This window comes from Lichenostomus cassidix, chromosome 15 (assembly GCF_008360975.1).
Source record: "Lichenostomus cassidix isolate B80296 chromosome 15, HeHo_3.0, whole genome shotgun sequence".
NCBI classification, from domain to species: Eukaryota; Metazoa; Chordata; class Aves; order Passeriformes; family Meliphagidae; genus Lichenostomus; species Lichenostomus cassidix.
In genome coordinates this window covers 7578226-7598466 of record NC_139496.1, presented here as the reverse complement: position 1 = coordinate 7598466, position 20241 = coordinate 7578226, and the positions used below count along the sequence as shown (strand labels likewise).

Below are 20241 nucleotides of genomic sequence, written 5' to 3'. Positions count from 1 at the left end.
AATTTGAGAAGCTGTTGCCCTACTATGGAAACAAGATCTCAACAGCTGCAGAACTTGTGCTGTAATATAATTCTGCAACCTGATACTTCAGCTGAGAACTGTGGTGTTTTGTGGTGCGATTTGGTATGTGCCACACTGCTCAAATAATTGCCTTCTAAACAGAGCCAGAGGCTCTGTTTAATTTACACTGTCCATGTTTGCCTCAATTACACAGTTATCGCTTACTAGGTTAAATCAATATCCAGTTTTCAGATATATCCAGATTTCCAGAAATCTAATTTTGTCTGTAATTGAGAGCTCAGGTAACTATCTGTACCAGACCAGATCACCACCCAACACTGATTGTGGTATTTTCCTTGTGGAGTTTAAGATGTTAAAGGCATTATCTGTCATTTCAAGCTTTACTTTCTCACTTGCTAAAATCTTCATGACTGAGAACATTTTCTACTTTAAAAATATAAACCCTGGTAGGCTCTACATTATTTATAGCTGTTGTCAGTATAATGCATTACCCTCCAGTGTTAATGGCTCTGCAAGCGTGTGCTATCACAGCAGCACCATTTCTGGACTGTGTAAAAGTTACATTTTGAAAAATTAAGCACAATCCTTTAAAGACCCGAATGTACATATGGTAAAGCACTCATGGAATTTCCCAGACACATCTGTTCTAGGGAGAGAAGTACTGTCCCCCTAGAACATTCTGTGGAAAAGCCAAACCACCCTGCAGTTTCCCTCTCTGCCTGCCTGTTTTCTCTCCTTGTGAGATTTTTTCAGTCTCCGTGTTATCTGCCTCTAACGTTAAGCTAAACTGCCTCCCCTTCTTTCTACCAAAGGGCTGAATCTCCCTCCAGTGTTTAGGTTTCTTTATCCTGTTATTGGGCTGCAGTTTGTTCACACCCACAAAAACAGCATTCATGAGTGTTGGATTTGGTTACCTGCTTTGCAAATCCACTGTATGCTGCTGCATGGACATGAAGAAGGGGAAGAGTATTGTTGTTTCAGCTGGTTCCACTTGCTGTGTAGCCATGTAAGTAGATTAGCTGATATCAGTGTTAAGGAAAGAGTAGTTAAAACAGTAACTTAATGAACATATCCTTTTTATGAGACTTTTTTCCTTGCAAAAGCTACTGAATTCTGACTCATTTTTCTGACTCATACTGAATTGCTGTCTCCTGTTGTAGAATATCCCCTCAGTAAACTCCCTGAGCATAGCGCACTGTGTCAAAGGGACAGAGCTTTCCAACTGTTGCATACAAAACTGAGAAGGGGACCTGAAAAGGACTGGAAATGACAGGGTGAAGTACAAAAATAGAAAATAAAGCACTAAGAGGAAAAGAGAGACTAAGTAACAATAGAGGGTAACCAGTAAATCCGGTTTGCCTTTCTAGCTCAGGAAGGTGTCTTGGAATCTGTATTTCAGGGCACCCACTGGGTGGTCACCAGAGCTCTTTGAGTGTGTGAAATGAAATGGAAAACAATAGCTCAGCAGCAATTGCTTTTTTCCCTCTGATGAGATGTTCCTTGAATTGCCAGCACGACTCCTGCTTGATTTAGCAGTGAATACAGCCAGGCATTTCCTGAAACGACAGCACTACATGGCGCTATTAGAAATGCTAAGTGAAAGGTTCTGCTGTGAATAATGAAGGAAAGGGAATAGGATATAGGAGTGTGTTCCACTAAACTGTCTCTGCAACAAAAGGGGGAATGAAATGTAGCCCAGCTGCACAGGGGTCATCTATCCAGTGTGAAAACCTCATCTTGTTCCACAAATAAATGATAGGAACCAACAAGATGTTTTTAGAAGAGCTATATCTGTTTGGAAGGGTTAGAAACTGATTTTTTTCTTAATAGCATCTCTTTTTGTTGTTGTTGTATTATCTAATAAACTCTCAACTCTTTGCGTCTTCATGGAGATTTTTTGCCAGTAAATGTAGACATTGTTTCTGTTCTTGGCCAATATCCCATTCTGACAAGTCTCCACATATGTATATATCTGCTTACTCATCTGTTCCGTTATCTCCAAATAACTAATAAATTATTCCTTTTTAGAAAGGGTATCTTGTCTGAGCCTTCAAAGATACAAACACAGTCCATGGCTCCAAAAGTATTGCACTGACTTGGCAGAAACTATTTAAGAATCACTGCTACTCCTCCTCCTCCTCCTCCCTTATTACAGCCCATAGGAAAAAAATGTGATGACCTCTCATTTTTTTGTTACTCAGCACATTTTTGTGGTCTTCTTTTTCATTAAACTTTTTATTTCCTCTTTGCCTCACCTTCTTCCTTTGTCAGGGTGAATGAAGAGAGCTTCTCATTCAAATGGACAGGGAGACCCAAAAGGACTTTACTGTGACAGATTGATTAGTTATTAGCTAAGCAGTGTCAAGGCTCATCTCATGCCTCTGTATCTAGTAACTTGTGCAGGTTTTTATCCAGTGTCCAATCACTCATATTAGTTCTATCCTTTTGTTTTTAGAACAAAAAATCTTGTGTGCTGCTGAGATCAGTTTTAAAGCCCTCTCACTATCCAGGACAATCACCACCTTACCTACAAGCATGTGTGCTATTTTCTAGTCTATTAGGAAAATCCTTTCCTACTGTACTTTCAACTTCAGTACAATCTGAAACAAAATTAATTGTAGTTCTACATTTACATTTTAAGATAATTGAGCTCTTTAGATTTTACATTTTAAGATAATTGAGCTCTTTGAGTTTTTGCTTCTGCCCTGGATATGTTCATTTCCGTTCCAGGCTCTCATTCCTGTTAACTATTTATCAGTGTAGTGTCCGTGCTTTCACTGTCACTTCACACACTCAGTCTGATGCTTATAGTAAGGTGGGATCTTTCCCCACTTTTGCTCATTATAAAACGGTACCATTATGTCTTTCCTTTTTCTTCCATGGAGTTAAGACCCTTTTGTTTGATATAAGCTTACTTGTGAGGTCACAAAGTGAAGTTTCACAGCAGTTTAAATGCTCCCACATCCTGCCTGCCCATGTTATCAGGTCAGGACAGACCTAGGACAGTTTGGTTCAGGAGAAGGATTGCAGTTTGCCCTTTCCTTCACAATTCATATTCCTGTGTAGCAACAGGTACTAAAACTGAAATTCTCAATTTCATATTGCGACATGACTCAGACTTCAGTAACTTCTATCAAGGGGAAAAAACTGTCATAAAATTTACCACCCCCTCCTACCATGCCTTTGAAGTGAGCTTGTTTTCTACACACCAGTGGAGTTCAATACTTGCACTGCAATCTGCCAGAGGCCATTTCTGCAAGGCTGTGAATACATTTTGCAGACAGCAAGCTAAATAATCTACAATCTTGTGAGAGAGGCAGGAGAAAAAGGGATTGATCTTCCCATCACTGATGATTAGCGTTTAGGACAGATGTCAGTCATGGCTTCAGAGTGTGAAATGAGCCCATACAGCATCCAGGTATGAAGTCAGGATTGCTGTACTGAACTAAAAGTGCAGGTTCTAAAGAATGTAATCAGCTCTGCAGGAATCTGGGCAGGATGCCATGGATAATAGCTTTCCTTTTAGGAGGGACACTATAACCATGATAGGGATGTCTTAAATAGTTGTGGTCATTAATAACCTCAGGTGGACAAGAAATCTCTTTTAATAGTACCCAAACAACAGCATTTTACCCCTAGAGTCTTAGTATGATATTGGCCTCTGGGAATATCCACTATCTGTAGTTGCACAAAAGCTGCTTTAATGATGCCTTTGTTTACTTTCTTCCTAAACCACCTAATGGAACTCTCTTTTTCTCCAAACTGCTGCTCAATCCATGTTGTTACAGTAGACAAAGATTATATCTATAGCCAAACTATTTCCACATATCTGAAAAGGGACATTCATGTGTCTTATACATTTCTGAACACCAGAAACTCCTTTTCCATGGCACAAGCTGTGGGAGTTAAGATTTTATAAAATTGGCAGGTATTTGGATGCACAGATATTCTCAACTGGACAAGGTGAAAAGATCAGGAGAAAACGGGACAGCCTAAAAATAATTTAAGAGTTCAAGAACATAATGGAATTCAAGTAGATGCTGATTTTTTTAAACTTGTCTTGCATGTCAACATTTTGAAATGTCAACAGTATAACAAAAATAACGTAGATGTAAACAGCGAAATGTATTATGTTGCTTGGATCTTGGCAGTCACTACCAATGAAATAATAGCAGGAAATTATAGAGGAAAAAAATGGTGAAATCATTCTGCAGTCATTGGGTATTCATGTGAGTGTTCTGTGTTAACACTTGGGTTTATTTGTATTATAGAATGAAAGATTGCTGTTATAATTGGAAACTGTTAAAGGTTTTGTAGCTCAGGCTAAAGGTTATCCAGGCTGCTGCAGCAGATATCCTAATTCTAACAAAAGATATACAGTAAGGACAGAACATTATAACTGGAAGAGTAATCTAAAAATATACATAGTGCAAGAATTTTGCCGTGCTAGGCACTTGTTAGAGCTGATAAGAATTGGTGATTGTTGTTTTTTTCCCCAATCCTTCAAATATGTGAAGCTATATTGAAACCGAATTGTACCATTTTGACAATTCACATATGTTCTTGTCAAGCAGTGTCTATTTTTCTTTCCTGAGTGATCTTTTGTGCCTAAACCTAAATTCTCTTATGGTTTAACCTTCTGTGGAAGTGTTCTGATAACAAACACAGTTAGTGCTAATGAGTTGTGTATGAGTGTAACAGAAGGGAATCGATTCAGCTCAGAATGTGTTTGAGAGTGGGCACAGAGCCCAGAGGTACCCACATATGGTTAGATTAATTGTCATAGTACCTGGCATGGGATCAAGAGGAATGTCACTCAGGGCTCTGTCAGCTAACCTGCTTGGTTGAAACTTTAGAAACATAAACAGCTGAAATCTAAAATGCATTTAACATTGAAAACTGTTTTTGCTACCAGATTAATATTGTTGTAGGATCTGGTTTTGTGCATCTCCTAGCTTTTAGTGCATTTGTTCAACCCAGGAAAATCTGCTCATCTTAAAAAAACCCCAAAATGTTCCACAGCCAGCACAGTTGGTGCTAGAAGGTGTAAGACCTGAACTGTGCACATGTAACTTACCTCCTTGCAGGATGTAGCCAGCAGTGAGAGATGCACAGGATAATATGACTGGCACAGAGTTCACAGCTTGCTGGCTGCATCAGAGTCACTTTTGAGAGGGTTATCTGTTGCTTGCCTGGGAAAATAAGCTATTTTAAACATTTACTTTTGTTCTCCACTGTAAATAAACATGAACAGGCTTATGTTCTTCTGTTATGTTTGTGTACACCAGAGCACCTCCCTGGGTCATGCAAACTCTCTGCCTGGCTGGTGCAGCCTGGAGAATCCTCTAGAAGGGACATCCTAGATTTGGAGCTGAGGTGTAGCAAAGAATGGATCCACTGATATGGCTGTCTATAATAGCACTGAAACACTTCATCTTGCCTAAACTAAGGCTATTTTTACCAAAAGAAATAGTAATTCATGTGGATGACATATCAACTGGGCTTCAGGAACACCTTGTACCTGCTATGAATACCTTGCCAGCTGCTGCCAGGGCTTTAGGCAATGTGAATGGCTTTTGCCATTCAAGATGCTCTAAGGAAGATCAGAGTAAAGGATAAAGCTTATTTTATATTCTGCCTGGTTTTCTAGATGGTCAAAATCCTTTTGTATTGTTCTGTACTGGGAATCGGAGGTGGTCTTGTCATTTACTCTCCATTATTAATGTAATGAGATTTGTGTGCCTTGTTGAAAAGGCTGTAGCTTGTGGAGTGAGGTGTTTTCCTTTTTCTTTCCCTTTGTAGCCTGAGACCAAAACAGCTGGAAAATAGTTTCAAGGCTCATTCTTCTTTAGCTTTAATCAGTGCTCTATGTACAATTCCCTATGCTGTATGATTCCATTGTTCTCAAATCAAAAAGCTAAAGCCAGTAGTTCAGTAAATGCACCAGTTAATTCTAATCAGGATGGTTACCATCCAAACTCATTCATATATTCGTTTTCCTGTATGACTTTTGAAACAGACTCTGATGCTGATGAGTAATTTCACATTTAAGTGGTAAAGGTTGTGTGATGTGATCCCCCATTATTTTTAGCTTATTAGGGTAGAGTGATCAGCAACCCAAAGCACAGGTGCCAGTTTCAGTGAAGCAAAGCTCTCCCTCAGGGCAGTAGATGAATGGCCAAGGTGCAGCTGGGCTCAAGCACGATGAGAAGACTGGCACAAACCCTGGGCAGATGCCTTCAGCACAACATTTGTGTTTCCATGTTGAGTCCTGCGACTCCCTACCTTTCTCTGTCAGATTTTGGGTTGAATCCACATGGTGAGCTTTGGAAAGAGGGGGAAGCTCAGCATTGTAAACAAAATCCCCAAATGACACAGACAAAGGACACTGTTAAATTGATTCATGATGTCTCAATTCGTGCTTAAGAAAAAGAAAAGGTGAAGCAAGTCTTGTGTATCCAAGCAACTGAAAAGCCCTCACTGTTGCCAAGGGAGGTTTTATCAGTGATGCAGCAGTTGAAGTTCTCCTTTTCTTCTCGGTGAGGGATAGAGTAGGTAGAAGAAGGGGGTTTCTAGACAGAGAGCCTATTGCTACAGTAAGTCAGCAAGGAACAGTCTGGAGGAGTCACACACACAGGGACAAACCAAGGTCTGATCAAAATAAAAGTGATAGAAGTCAGTCATGTCCCAAATATAAATATCAGACCCTCTTCAGGCTTTGCTTTTGGAATGATTTGTCTCATCACAATCAGACTACAAGTAAAACAAATGCAGTATTTGACCTGAAAAGAGAATTCTCTTGCTCTCTCTCAATTAATCTAATACAGCAGGAATATTTGTTATGACTTACCAAGCAGACTTATAAAAGCAAATCCTCAAACACGTGTACTTAATTAATGATTTTCTTCTTCAGTGCACACACAAAAAGGGATGCATTGTGGGTACCATCTGATGCTGAATACTGCATTAATATGTTGTTGAATATATTCATGAATATGGCACTTAGGTGTGGCATATGGCTCCTGACAGGCAGGATTATCTTTTAGCATTACAGATATATGGATGAGTTGGAGGAAACCTGCTTTTGGGGTTTAAAAGATGGCCAAGGAAAAACAACAAATTCCTTGCGTAATATTCGATCAGAGAATAGATTTTAAGTAAAAATCTAAAGTTACACTGCTTTCTCACTTCAACAGTAAAATGCTTTAGTATGTTCCAAAGAGCAGATGCCCAACAAACATCTTGTACAGGAAAAGGAAATATTTCCTTAAACATCCTGCAGCAAACGTGACTGATTGAGCTTCCTTTTCCCTCTGCCTGGTGCATTTCCCTTCTTTGCACAGACAGGATCTAACCAGATTTGCAGGGTATGAACTGCAGGTTACTTCCAAATTCATAACTATGCAATGGTTCGTTTAGCAGGACAAAGGCCAAGCCGACAGACACCCTTTTTCCAGCTCAGCATGTGCATAGCAATGGGAGGGTGGCAAGGAGCTTTTGTTAATCTCAACCGAGCTGGCAAGAATGCTGCAAAATGAAGGCTTTGAAGATGTTTTTTCTTCATTTTTAAAGCAACAGTTTGTTAGAACAAAGCTTGAAAATCTTGCAAAAAAAAATCTGCAAAATATTGGATGTCCTCCCTGGCAGTCATGTAACAGGCAAATTTCTCCACTAGCAACTGGTCTGTATAGTTTATTTTACCACTCTTTATTGGTTTGGGTTTTTTTTTTAGGTTCTGTTCTGCTGCATCTGTGAAAATGTTTTTCCCCAGCTTGAATGCACTTTAAAAAAAAAAAAAAAGAAATGGTTGGCAGAACAAATTAGGGTATCAGATCAGGTTGGGGCTGATCCAAGCAGCAGGATTTTTTTCCTTTTAGTTTAAATGTGTAGAAATTGAAAGCTTTAAAAGCTTCATGCTTAGAGCTGTTCCCAAAATAGCCAGGACTCACACTCCACTTCCTAATGGGCTCACATCACAAGACCAACTGCTGCTGCTTGCTCTCTTTTGTCTGAGGCTTCAGTGGAGAGCTGAGATGCTGACTGCTCTGCTCTGCAAGGGAGCAGCCCTTCTTCCCCAGGGGTGACCCAGCTGTCCTCCCTGAAGGTAGCCCAGGTAATTTCTCTCTGGGCACCAATGTAACACCCCACCTTCCTGAGCCCACACAATCCAGTGGCTTTCACAAAACACAATTCAGGGATTGGTTTACATGTTTTTATTTTTATGCGAAATCATAAATACAAAATAAAAATAGTAAACAAGTGCTATAGATTTTTCTTTTCATTGGGATGAAGTTCAGGCCTGATCCTGAGCACTTCCAAGGTTTTAAGTTCAGGACTAGATCTTTGCTCTTAGAAGACAAATCATAGCAAAAACCAACTTACACTTTTACCCCAAAGCCAGTGACACCAGTAACAGCATTCTCTCAGGTTATCTTTTAAAGCACAGCAACAACTAAGGATACTGCAGGATGAGACAAAATATAAAAATATTTTTTTAAAAGGCCCTACTTCGTGCAAGTATCGTTGGGCACTGCCCCACTGACCTCAGCCTTGAGTTATGGTTTTGGTAGGATGATGCTGTGTTTAGTAGCACATGCACAGTTAACACTGGCTTCTTCCAAGAGGTCTTTTTGTGTAATTGTTTCAGAGTTTGGTTAGAAGAGGATCCAATCCAGCCCTGCCGTGACACAAGAAGTGTGGCTTGTTAAAAAAAATTCCCTTCTACAGTGTGGGTTTCCCTCCCTGTCCCAAAGACACATTTTGATTTGAAATGCCACTGATGCACTGTCCAGAAAGATTTCATCTTTTGGTCAGACCCCAAATTCTGCAGCACTTCTGAAAGATCTACTGTTCAGAGACATGTAGACATGTCTGTCAGTGGGGTTTAATTCTTTAACTTGAGACAAAAGAGAGTGAGTTCCAGGATTTGGGCTAATATCTGTGGACTCATTTGCTAGGTCTATAGGCTGGGTGACAAATACAGTTGGATGTTACAATTTAAAATAAAGTAGTCATGAAACAAATAAAGGCACCAAACCATATGACAAGCCAACTTTGGTAGATTTCTTGCAAAATATACGCATTTAAATACATTTACGGTTTAGAAGGTTACACAGTTTTAAAAAAAGTTGCAATGATGAAATACAGAATATTTCATTCTTGTACCAAAGCTACAGATCACATCATAAAAACAATATTACAGCTTTTATTTAAATGGAGACAGTATAACAACTGCACCTATTTATAGAGCAGAAGTAGTTGTTGACATATTGCTCTGCTTTTGTATTCTCTGATGAGCTTAGACACTGCTATTTATGTGTTTAAAAATCAAAACCAGTTATCCTCAAAAGCGTAAATCATGCTCAACATACAACATCAAAATCTGCAGGGGCAAGGCTTTAGTCTCTTATTCCAGTTTGTGAATTGTTGATATCTCCAGGGTTTTAAGTTTGCTAAGTAAGGCAAAAACACAGTCAATGTAAATCTGTCAGACCCACAGTTATGGTTAGTCCAGCAGTTTGGTGTTACCAGAAAGCTGTAAGAGTTAATGCTCAGGTTAGGTGTGCACTGTGTTGCTACATGATTGTAAGGGACCTATGAGGTCATAGCGTTGTTCTCTGAGGAGTACAATCAGCACATTTCCTTGCTAACTCTTGGCAGAAATCTCCTTATGGCAATGCAGATGCTGCCACAGTCAGTAGCATAATCCTGTGTGGATTTACAAGTAATTAGATTGGAGGAGTATCACACCATCACCTTAAGTCCCTCCCTTAACAAAGTTTGTCTTTACAGTGTAAAATGCAAAAGTGTAAGCTAATATTTCACACTGTGGTGAAGTTCAGGAGGTGTTGAGCTCAGAAAATTAGAGTTATATTGCCCAAAGCACTTTCCTCCCAGTCTGCAGAGTGTTGTTACCAGGACACTGCAGAGGAGCTAAGAGCTGTGAGAGACATGACTTCACATCTAATCACCTGGCATAAAGTCTCAGTTAAGATATTTTTGGTAAAATTTTCTAGCAATTTTTTGCTTGATCTGCTAAATGAAGGAAAGCATGTGTTAACAAAACCATGGTGGGGAACCAACCAAGTGCACGTCCAACTGAACACATGTTTCAAAATTGGCAGCAAGCAGAGCTTGGCAAGAAGGCCACAAAGGCATCATCCCCCTCAGCTATCAGTATCTGGGGCAATTTTTATGTTTCCAGTCTCCCGTAGTGCAGATGAGAGGAGCAGAGGCCCTGCTGGAGTCAGGACATACAGTGATCTCCTAGATTTCTTAATCTAGTCCTCGAATAATTCTGGCAATGAGTCCATATTCAAGTAAAAAAAGAGTATAAGCTGAAGAGGAATAAGGTATGAAGAACCTCGAGGGACAACCTAGCGTTATCTGATTTGTACTCCACTAAAGGACAGCAATTACCTGAAATCTCTTTCAAGGTTTCAAATACACACAGAACAATACACTTCACTGAGGGACTGAAACAACTGAAGAGAGTCAAATAACTTTCTCCAAACAGTTACTGCTTGCGGGATTAAGGACCAAGGTTAGCGTCATGCTTTGGACAGGATCCCTAGTTTAGTTGCCCAAATAGATCAAAACCCCCCTTATCAGTCCGAGCGGGAACTGTCAGCTGCAGCCTTTCGGGAGAGATGACGAAGATGGGAAGCTGCTCCTCGGCTCTAGTGCACACCCGGCGCCCACCAGGCAGGCGGTGCCCCGAGAGGCCCCGGGGGCGACAGCGGGCCGTAAAGTACTCACAAGTCTCACGGTAACGCCGGGAACGGCAGGGCCTGCGGCAGGAGCCGGGCGGGCAGGAGGCGATGGCGAAGCCCGGACGGGGCGTCCCGGTAAGCGCCGCCGTGCCTCGCCCGGGCTCCTCGGTTCCGAGGAGACGCCGGTTCGGCTGATCTGCGCGGCCCTGGAGGGCTCTGCTCGTCCGGCAGCGCGGTCGCTCAGTACCGGGAGCCGGCGGCGCCGAGCGCGGCGCTGCCCGCAGCGGAGCGGCCGGACCCGCCGGAGAGCCGGGCTGGAGGGCAGCGGGGCGCTGCCCTGCCTAGGGCCGCCGCTTCACGGGGGTCCCCGTCAAGAAACGCCTCCAGGCAGGGGAGCGCTGGAGCTCCCCGTAGACGCTCCCGTCTGTCCGTGCCCCCGCGGAGCCCGCCAGTCCCGCTCAGACGTAGTTCTTCTTGTCGTACTCGCCGTTGGACGTGGGCCGCCGCGGCGCCGAGTACTTGACGGGGAAGGAGGTGTCGTCGTGCTGGGAGCAGGAGCAGCAGCAGATGAGGCAGCCCCCGAAGAGCAGCAGGGCCGTGGCCGCCCAGCCGATGTAGAGCGCGGCCCCCATCTCCCGCTTCTGGGACGACGGCACGGTGGGGTCGTAGAAGTCGCTGATGACGATGTTGGCGAACCAGCAGAGCGGGATGAGGACCAGCACTCCGCAGAGGATGTAGATGGCCCCGCCGGCGATCACGATGCGGTTCTTCATCTTGCCGGGCCGGATGCAGTTGGTGCACTGCGCGCCCACCACGGTCACCATCAGAGCCACCAGCCCCAGCAGTGACACGATGACGGTGAGCGCCCGGCCCGCTTGCCTCTCGGCCGGCAGCGCCAGGATGGAGTCGTACACCTTGCACTGCATCTGCCCCGTGCTCTGCACCACGCAGTTCATCCACAGCCCTTCCCAGATGGTCTGCGCCACCACGATGTTCACGTCGATGAAGGCCGACACCTGCCACATGGGCAACCCGCAGGCCAGGATCACCCCCACCCAGCCCAGGATGCCCAGTCCCAGCCCCAAAATTTCCACCGCCGCCGAAGTCATGCTGCTGCCACCGCTGTCCCACGGGCTCCGCAGGAAGCACGGCGCGGCGAGTTTGTTCCGCTGCCCCGGGCGGCTGCCGAGCCGGCTCTGAGCGCCGCCGCCGCGGGCAGGGCTATTTGAGGAGCCGCGGAGCGCCCGCCCTCCGCCCCGTCCCGCCTGGCCCTGCCCTGCCCTGCCGGGCAGCAGCACCACCCGCCGGGGCAGGGGCCGGGGGCGGGTGTTCGGCCCTCCCTCCTGCTCGGGGGTCCCGCCGGAGTCGGGAAACTTCACTCTGCTCTCCCCGGCCCCCTGCTCCGGGAGGAGCTCGCAGAGACGCTGCCCGTTCCCAGTTAAGCGTGGGGCGGGAGGCATCTCGTCTCGGATTTCGGCTGCTCAAATTCCTTTTAGTGCCGTTATCTGTGTATTTCGTATTTACTGATAAAGTCCACAGCCAGACCTTCGGAGAGGTCTGGGTGCCAATACAGGCACCCAGCCGTGTGGAAGTTCTGGTTATCAGAGTCTAATCGATCATTTTCCAGAAGACTAAGCACTGACTGACCTGCACAGCTCTCTTCTCCACAGTGTGTCAGGCAGAAGTTAAAAAAGCATGGTGAAACACTTAGGAACCAACCTGAAAATGGAGCAGCTTTGAATATGGGGTCTGCATGTCACCTGTCAGTACCAGTAGTTACTTTGTCAGTTACTTTGGTCCAAGGAGAATAACTGCTCTTATCTTACACCAGGTATGAACCTCTGTTCTGATCCTGGAGCCAAGAGCAAGGTATACTATTTAAATATGTTTTCACCAAGATTCCAAACTTGACTTTAGTGTTTTCATTATTCAAGTACATTTTGAATCCTTATGGTATGTTAATGAGCTGAATGCCCATGTCAAAACAGCTGTATTTACAAGAGGTTTTATCATCAGGCCAGGCAGACATTGTAATTGCTACAGTCTTCACGGACCACTGGTGTCCTGGATTGTTCTTGCAAAGTAGCCTTGGTTCAGCCCCTGCAGCCAGCAGCAGCTCTCAGCCCCCCAGGCTGGCAGATGCAGGGAGTGTTCATGGTGTGAATGCTGCAGTTACAGCAGCTGGAGAAAGAGAGCAGACTTCATCAGCTGCCTCACTGCACTCTCAAGTAGTTGTGTCCCCGTGGCTTTGCATTCGTCCTGAGAAACGTTTGTTCTGATTGCAATAAGTTAAATGTTTAGAAAAAATTGGAAGTTATGTTCACACTGACTTCTGAATTGGTTTGGCTAGATTTAGTTTCAGTTAGCCCAAAGTGTCCTTCCAGTGTAGAGGAGATCACAGAGTTGAAAAGAACATATTTCCTGCTCCTATATAAGCTGTTTTCTCTGTTGTACAGAAACGTACAGCATGTATTGTGGCATGCAGAGGTTTGTGATGCAAATCTTAACACTGATATGAATGCACCATGAATGGGAAAGTCCACATGTGAAGCAGAAGCAGCAGGAGAAAAGATAAGCGAAGGTTAAAGGAATCACATGGATTGACAGCTGAGGATGTGGCTGCTGAGGTAACAAGGAGCAATGCCCTGCGCACATCCTGACAGGTGACTTCAGCAGAGGACCCCAGTGTAGTAACAGGAGATGACAACAAGGTCACAGCACACTGGATATGGCCTTTCACTTCCTTTTTTTGATGACCAGAAAATGAACTTTAGCCACAAGGCACCCAAAAAAAGAAATACAAGAACATCAGCAGCTTGTGGACTGTCACAGAGTTGGACAGGCTGACACATGATGACTGCAGCCTTCCATTGATTATCTCTGCCTGAGGAGCTGTAAACATTTCTAGCATGCAAAATGTCTTCTTAACAAAGACTGCCTGGTAAATGGAATTCAGAGGATTTATCTCCTCTTCCAGCTGTATATAAAATACATACAGTTTACTTCAATTATTCAAAACTGCAAATTCCAGTGTGCAAGTCCAGGAGGAATGTGTGACTGGGGCTGTGCAGTCTGTCAAACTGAGGCTGCTTACGATCACTCAGAAGAGTCCCTGCTGTCAGGGAGAGAAGAATGTGCAAAAGAACCATCCACAGAGACAGAGATATCTTAGAGGTGAACAGGAAGAAACCCAGAACACAGGCTGAAACTGAATAACATCTGTATTTATGATGATAATAATGATTATATAGAAAACAGCACAGAAGAACAATTAAGAAAGGGGTGAGAAATGCCAGTTATCTTAGCCCATAAGCACAGGAAAGCCCCACCCTTGCCACTTGCCCGGGAGCACGGAACTCTGAGTTTCCTCCGATACATGGCCTGTGTGTGCTCTTGTGCTGGCTGGGAGGCACTCACAGGGCTGGTGCAGCTGCCTGGGTCTTTGGGCTGAGAAGGGAAACCAGCCCGTGGCTTGTTTTACCTCTGCAGCCCTCACCCCACCTTCCCTTGCTACCTGTAACCCAGCAACTGATTCCTACAAATCACTTAATCCAAGGCAGTTATTTCTCTGGGGAAATACATGCTTAATAATCACAGGGCAACTGAAGCTTTCTGCTTAGAGGCATTGCCATTCTTGGTATTTCACTTTTGTCTGTTTCTTTTCATTACCCAAGATATTAGCTTTTATCCTGGTTACTGGCAACAACCTCCATTTTTAATCACTCTATTCCCTGATCATAAAACTCTGTTGCACAGACTGCCTTTAATGAGACCACCAGTGCAAGGTGCTCACCGGTTTGCTGACTTGACTTACTGAAACTGCTGCTGGGGGGCCTGAGGACCCCATTAGCTTTAGCACATTGTGGTTTCTGACGGTGTTAATGTCAAAACATTGGAAATTAAACTTCCAGAAATTAAGAGGTTCCACTTTATTAAAAGGAAATACAAGTCAGCATGATGTTTTATTTGGGATGTTAAGTAAAGAAAATCCATCCTTGTAAGTGAAACCCTTGCTGGAAAAGTCTGGATTCCTTTAAACTCAAAGGCACAGTGTTCTTGCAGCAAAGTAGCTCTTTAACAAATGACCATTCCTTTCATTGCATCTATTTCTGCTTCAGCTATGTATTAATTCAATTATTCTAGGGGGATACATAGGGGGGCTTTACAGCCCATGAAAATGGGCGGAAGTGGTATTCAAGCTGAGAACAATTGCACAGGAGCCATGCTATAGCAAGAGGGGCTTTGGGATTAGAGGTGATTGTGTTTTTGCTCCTTTCCTGACAATCAGGACAAACATCAGGCACAGAGTTACTGGGAGGGCTGCTAATGGGGGGTCCAGGCTCTCACCAGCATTGCTTGTTCTATGAACCCTGTCCCACAGCACAGAACTGCTGTGCCTACTCTGCAGCCTTGCCAGGGCTTTGCTCAGCCCCGAAGTCTCCCACCAGCAATGTTTGGATAGATTTGCCTTTGGGGACCTGAAATGAAGTGTGCAGAGCACACTTGGTTTATAATTTGTGGAGTGTCCCTTACCTAAGTGCTTCTGCTCTTTCTAATCCCTAAAATATTAAGCATCTGGAAGGCAGAGAGGAAAAATGACATTTGGAATCAGTCTTATGCACAAACCTCATATTGTTTGTGTGAATAAAATGGAGTATGAGTCAAAAGATTAATTAAAAGCCCAATGATCTCGAGACAGCTTACCATAACTTTTGGATCAGACATAACCAGAGGTGAAGAATTAGGAATCCTATTAGAGATAGATTTTGTGCCATATTTTGTATTCTAATTAGTGCTGAAATTAAGGCAGGGAGATTTACAAATACAGGGGGGTTGTTCTTTATTTAGAAAGCCCGAGGTTTCTCAGTGAAGATTACTTCTTTCTGAATTATCCTTTAAAATGCAATTCTTTTCCCAACAGAAGAGATTCCAGTCTAGGATAGGACTCCAGGATGTTCTTGTATGTCAGCAGTGCCAGCATGTCTTCAGGCCAGTGTGACACATCAGAAGACTGGCACATAGGAAATGAGTTCTTGTCAAATGAGCAGGTTATTACAAAATGAAAGTGTACAATTTCACCACAGGAGTTATTTCAAGATCATTTATTTTGGAAAAAAACTGAAGTGGTTAACATGAAATTGTCACTAGTTTTCTTAGATCATCTTTGGAGCAAAGAGAAAGCCAGACCAGAATTTCGCAAGAACAAGTAGTACCCAATGACTGGTGCTAATGATGTAGAATTCAACACTTTTTTTAGTACAAGTGTTGCTGCTGTCCTTCAGGATTGAGAAATGGATGCCCTGTTCCCCCTCAGTGGTGATGTGACTAGACTCAGGTTAAAGAAAGGAAGGAAACAGATATATGTAGCTGGAAAAACACTGAAAGAAGTTATAAATGTGTTTCCAGCCTTCATATATTTGCTGCTGTATATCCATTTTGAGACACAGTGGCCACAGCCATGTATCAGTCTCTGCCCTTTACACACACCCTCTGCCTGGAGGCAGCCAGGGCTACAAACAGTGGGAATGCTGAGACAGTGTTACAAGTGCCTTCCTCACTTAATGAGGAAAACAATTGGGGTAAACCATAATTAGAATTAAGTTCCACATCTCCCTGCTTGAATTTCTCTACACAAAAACTTCTTGAGCAGCACTTGAAACTTCCCCGTGTTGGAATTGATCTTCATGTCTCTCTCTCAAAGCTCACCCTGCTGAGAACATTTCCAGTCACCCCAGTCAGGACCAGCTGGGCTGCACTGGTGAGCTGCTGTTCACCCAACTCTTCAGCATCCTGTGTTCTGAATTTAGCTTTCCAGAGAACGCAGTGATGTCACTGGACAGCCATAATCCCGTTTTAATGTGTTCCAGGGCAGTTAATGTTTGGAATGAAGACCCTTTCCCAAAGTTTAAAACATCATGTAGGTGACCATATAGACAGTTTGATTACCCCAATCACCAAAAGATCACAATGAATATATGCTTAGGCCATGCCACTTCAAATACTTCTCCTTAATGCTATGGACAGATCTTGAGAACATAGCATTAAAGCCTGGATAGGCAGGGAGGGGGGGAAGCTATAGGAAATACACATTGTTTCATGCCTAATGGTCCATTCTACATCATGTTTCCTTCACAAGAACTGTAGTTTAATTTTGTCCTCTTCCAGAGTTAGCCTCCTTCCACAGATTGTGGCGTACCAGGATCCTGGTAGATCTCTTTCCCATGTAATTCTTGGGAAATCACATCAGATGTCAATTTGTGACAAGCAGCGTCAGCAAGGACAAATGCCATTGTTTTAAATACACATTGCAGATGTTGAAAGCAATTAGTAAAGACAAGACCATGAAGTTACTGAAAACTATTCAAGGTTACTGATGGGAAATATACTACATTTATCTCGTATCCCAAGAAATGCGTATTGCTGGGAAGATCTGAGAGGTTTGGGACACCTCTTCTCGGCAGTGCAGACCTTACACATCTCAGACAAACCCTGTTTTTAGGAATAACACACATCTGTTTGGTCAATCCTGATTTCCTTCTTAAAAGGAAAGCTTGTTTCCAGTAAGAGGAGAGGATGTCTGCTATTGGTGAAAAGATGCAAAATGTCTCTTATACTGGAGAATATTTGTAGGCTTTTCTTATTGCTGCTTCATTGCTGTAAGTAGTATCTTGAAAAGGAGGGCTTTTAAATGCAAAAGTAGTGCTTGTAAATGCAAAAGAAACACTTCTGTTCCTCTGAGACTACTATAAATCAAACATAATCTCCATTTCCTGTAGTGTCACTGAAAATGAGGCTTGGGCGTTTTTGCAGCAAGGGAAAATACTTATCCACTGCAGATTTTCTTATGGATTTTTACTTGTAAAGTAGCTTGTGTTGATAAATCCTGGTGCATGCACAGATAGTGGATTCCTGTTCACACCCTGCCCAAGCTCCAGCTCTGAGCTGCAGACCTCAAAATGGCCCAGCCGTGAGACCAGCTTTCTCTGGACATGACATCTCTGATTCCTGATGCAGCATGTCTGCAAAAACAGGAAATTTGAGATGTTAAAATGGTTCTCCCTGTTAGTGATTCCATAGATAAAGCCCTACCCCAAAGAGCATTTTGATCAAATCAGCATTATACCAAATGCTAACAGACAATGGGAACTTCACCCTTAAATTTCTGTCCTTCAGCACACCCGAATCCTAAAAATTAACCCAGGAAATACCTAAATTATAGTGTCTGACATTCACACGAGCTACATTCAAAGTACTGTTTTCTCTGGTAATCCTTTAAAAGAGGATGTCACCCACAGTGTGCAGCATATTTATTTCTAAAAGGTTTGGAGCTATGTACTATAACTTGACAAAGCATACAGAAATATTTTGAATCAAACACAAACTGAAATCTTATGTAAATGAATAGAATTTATGTTTATGATTAAGTTGTTTAATCAGGCCTCAGGCAATTTTATCTGTAGGGAGGATTGGGAAAGTTCAAGATGCTGTGTCTTACAGCGGTGAGTCAATATCTCCATGAATTGCTTTTATAGTGCAGCCATTACAGCAATCACACAGAATTTTAGGCTCAAATCCAAGCATACATCTATGCAAAGATTGAACTGAAAGAAAATCAAGTTAAAAGGGATCTCACAACTGAAAAAAAAAAAGACAATTTAAAGCAGCATAACTTAAAGGAAGTAATGTCAAGGAATGTGGAGTTGGTTTATCTATTAAAACTCTATTTAGTTTTCAGTTATTTGGTTGTGTTTATTTTATTATAATCTGTATCACCATTTTCTCTGGTAAGGACTAGAACAAAAGACACAATCTTTTGCTGAATGGATGAGGTCTTTCTAACGTACTAAGATGTGACTCTACACGAAGTTAAGATTTGAATTCGACGAAGGACTTTTGTGCTTTTGATAATGTAAACCTAGGTGTATCAGGAACTTTAATAAAAGGCATTGGAACTTCCAAGGGAAAAATGAAACTAAATTCTTTCAAAAATAATAATTCTGGGAATGAATGATTCACAGACTGCTGTTCATAGCATGAACATTTCTAGACTATATAACAAGTGTTCTTCCATACAGCCATTTCTTCTGTTTGCATCTCTGCTAACACTGGTGTGAGAAATAACAAACATTCAGTGTGTGTTTGGGGGCTCTGCATCTGCTGTAGGTGTCTGTAGTGCAGCATTTCTCAGTCATGCACCACAAATAGTTCCAGTTCTGTTGCCTGGCGTTCCTGTGAACTGCAGTTTCATAACGAGTCTCATAACAGGTTTCAGAACTAACAAAAGTACATTTTCGTCAAGTGACTAATGCACTGTAACACTCATTGTCACAGGATGCTCTTTAATGCCAGAAGTTGGGATGGGTTCAAAAAGCAAGAAGAAAAATTCATGGAAGAGAGAATTATCAAGATAAAACTTCTGGCTCGGGAAGCTGCTGAGCTCCAGATTGCCGGAAGCTGGGAGGATACACAGGCACAGTGCTGCTTTTATCTTTCCCTAAGCATCTGCTCCTGGGCACCACAGAGGCAGGGCACTGCCTGGGACTGACCTCTGCTCTTACCCCAAGTGCCCTTCCTTACATCACTTTCTGGCCTAATGGGACTTTTTTGGGAGGATGGTGGCTTCCCTGAACATTTTGTGTGACAATTGGTCTGTGATCTGATTCGGCCATGACTTGGGAAAATTATTTGCATGCCTCAATAGTGAAGGATTTGAAATTTCTGGAGGCTGTTTCACCCCTTGCACTAAATTCTGCTAAAGGAAAGGAGTGACAGTCATACCAAAGCACTAACTTCCACCTGACTCTGTGTTGATGGCAATCTGTGGTTTGGTATTGTCTGTCCTAATTTCTTATAATTTCTTCAAATGCTAAACAGTTGTCTGTAATAGCAGTGCATGTGTGCAAAATCTTGTGTCTACCACAGTGTTCTAATTTAGTGAAAGAAAAACTGCCACAGTTGCTCCTTTTGTGACAATACAAAACAACTATATGGAAATCCATGAAAAAATTTAAAATAAGACCTTAATTTCTAAAGAAGGCTGAAATGCCATCCTTTAACTCCTCCAGGAAGGAAGTGTGTATGAGAACTTTGTATCATAACATTACACTTAGTCCTAGGAAATGGAACCTGCTTGCACTTTCATTGGCTTTTATCTTGCTCTTACTCAGATCACATTAATGCTCAGTTGATAATTTGAGCACAATTGAATTGCAAATAATGCCAGTCTGCCTTCAACAGCATTTATTTCACTTCCACATTTTCCTGTTGTGAGCTGCAACCCTGTTTGCTTAATGGATGGGAATACAGACGAAAGAGAAATGTGTTTCTTGGAATTCAGAATTTTAAGTGCTAGATCAGAGATACAAACTACCCCCCGCAAAATGCGTGGGTGGATTGCTAGGAATTTTCCTGAACTCTGTCCTTGCAGCTGGAAGGTTGGAAAAAGTACTTCCCGGTACTTCTGCCAATAGTGTTTTAGTTTTGACAGTGTTGCATTTAGAGTTTGGGC

The 20241-nt window shown here is 42.8% G+C and overlaps 1 protein-coding gene across 1 annotated transcript; it reads right to left on the bottom strand.

Moving 5' to 3' along the window:
* Nucleotides 1-8219: 8219 nt before the first annotated feature.
* Nucleotides 8220-11954, bottom strand: CLDN5 (claudin 5). The gene has a single exon (XM_085075827.1). The coding sequence runs from the start codon at nt 11840-11842 to the stop codon at nt 11192-11194; it is 651 nt and encodes a 216-aa protein (XP_084931953.1). The 5' UTR covers nt 11843-11954; the 3' UTR covers nt 8220-11191.
* Between the last annotated feature and the right edge of the window lie 8287 nt (nt 11955-20241).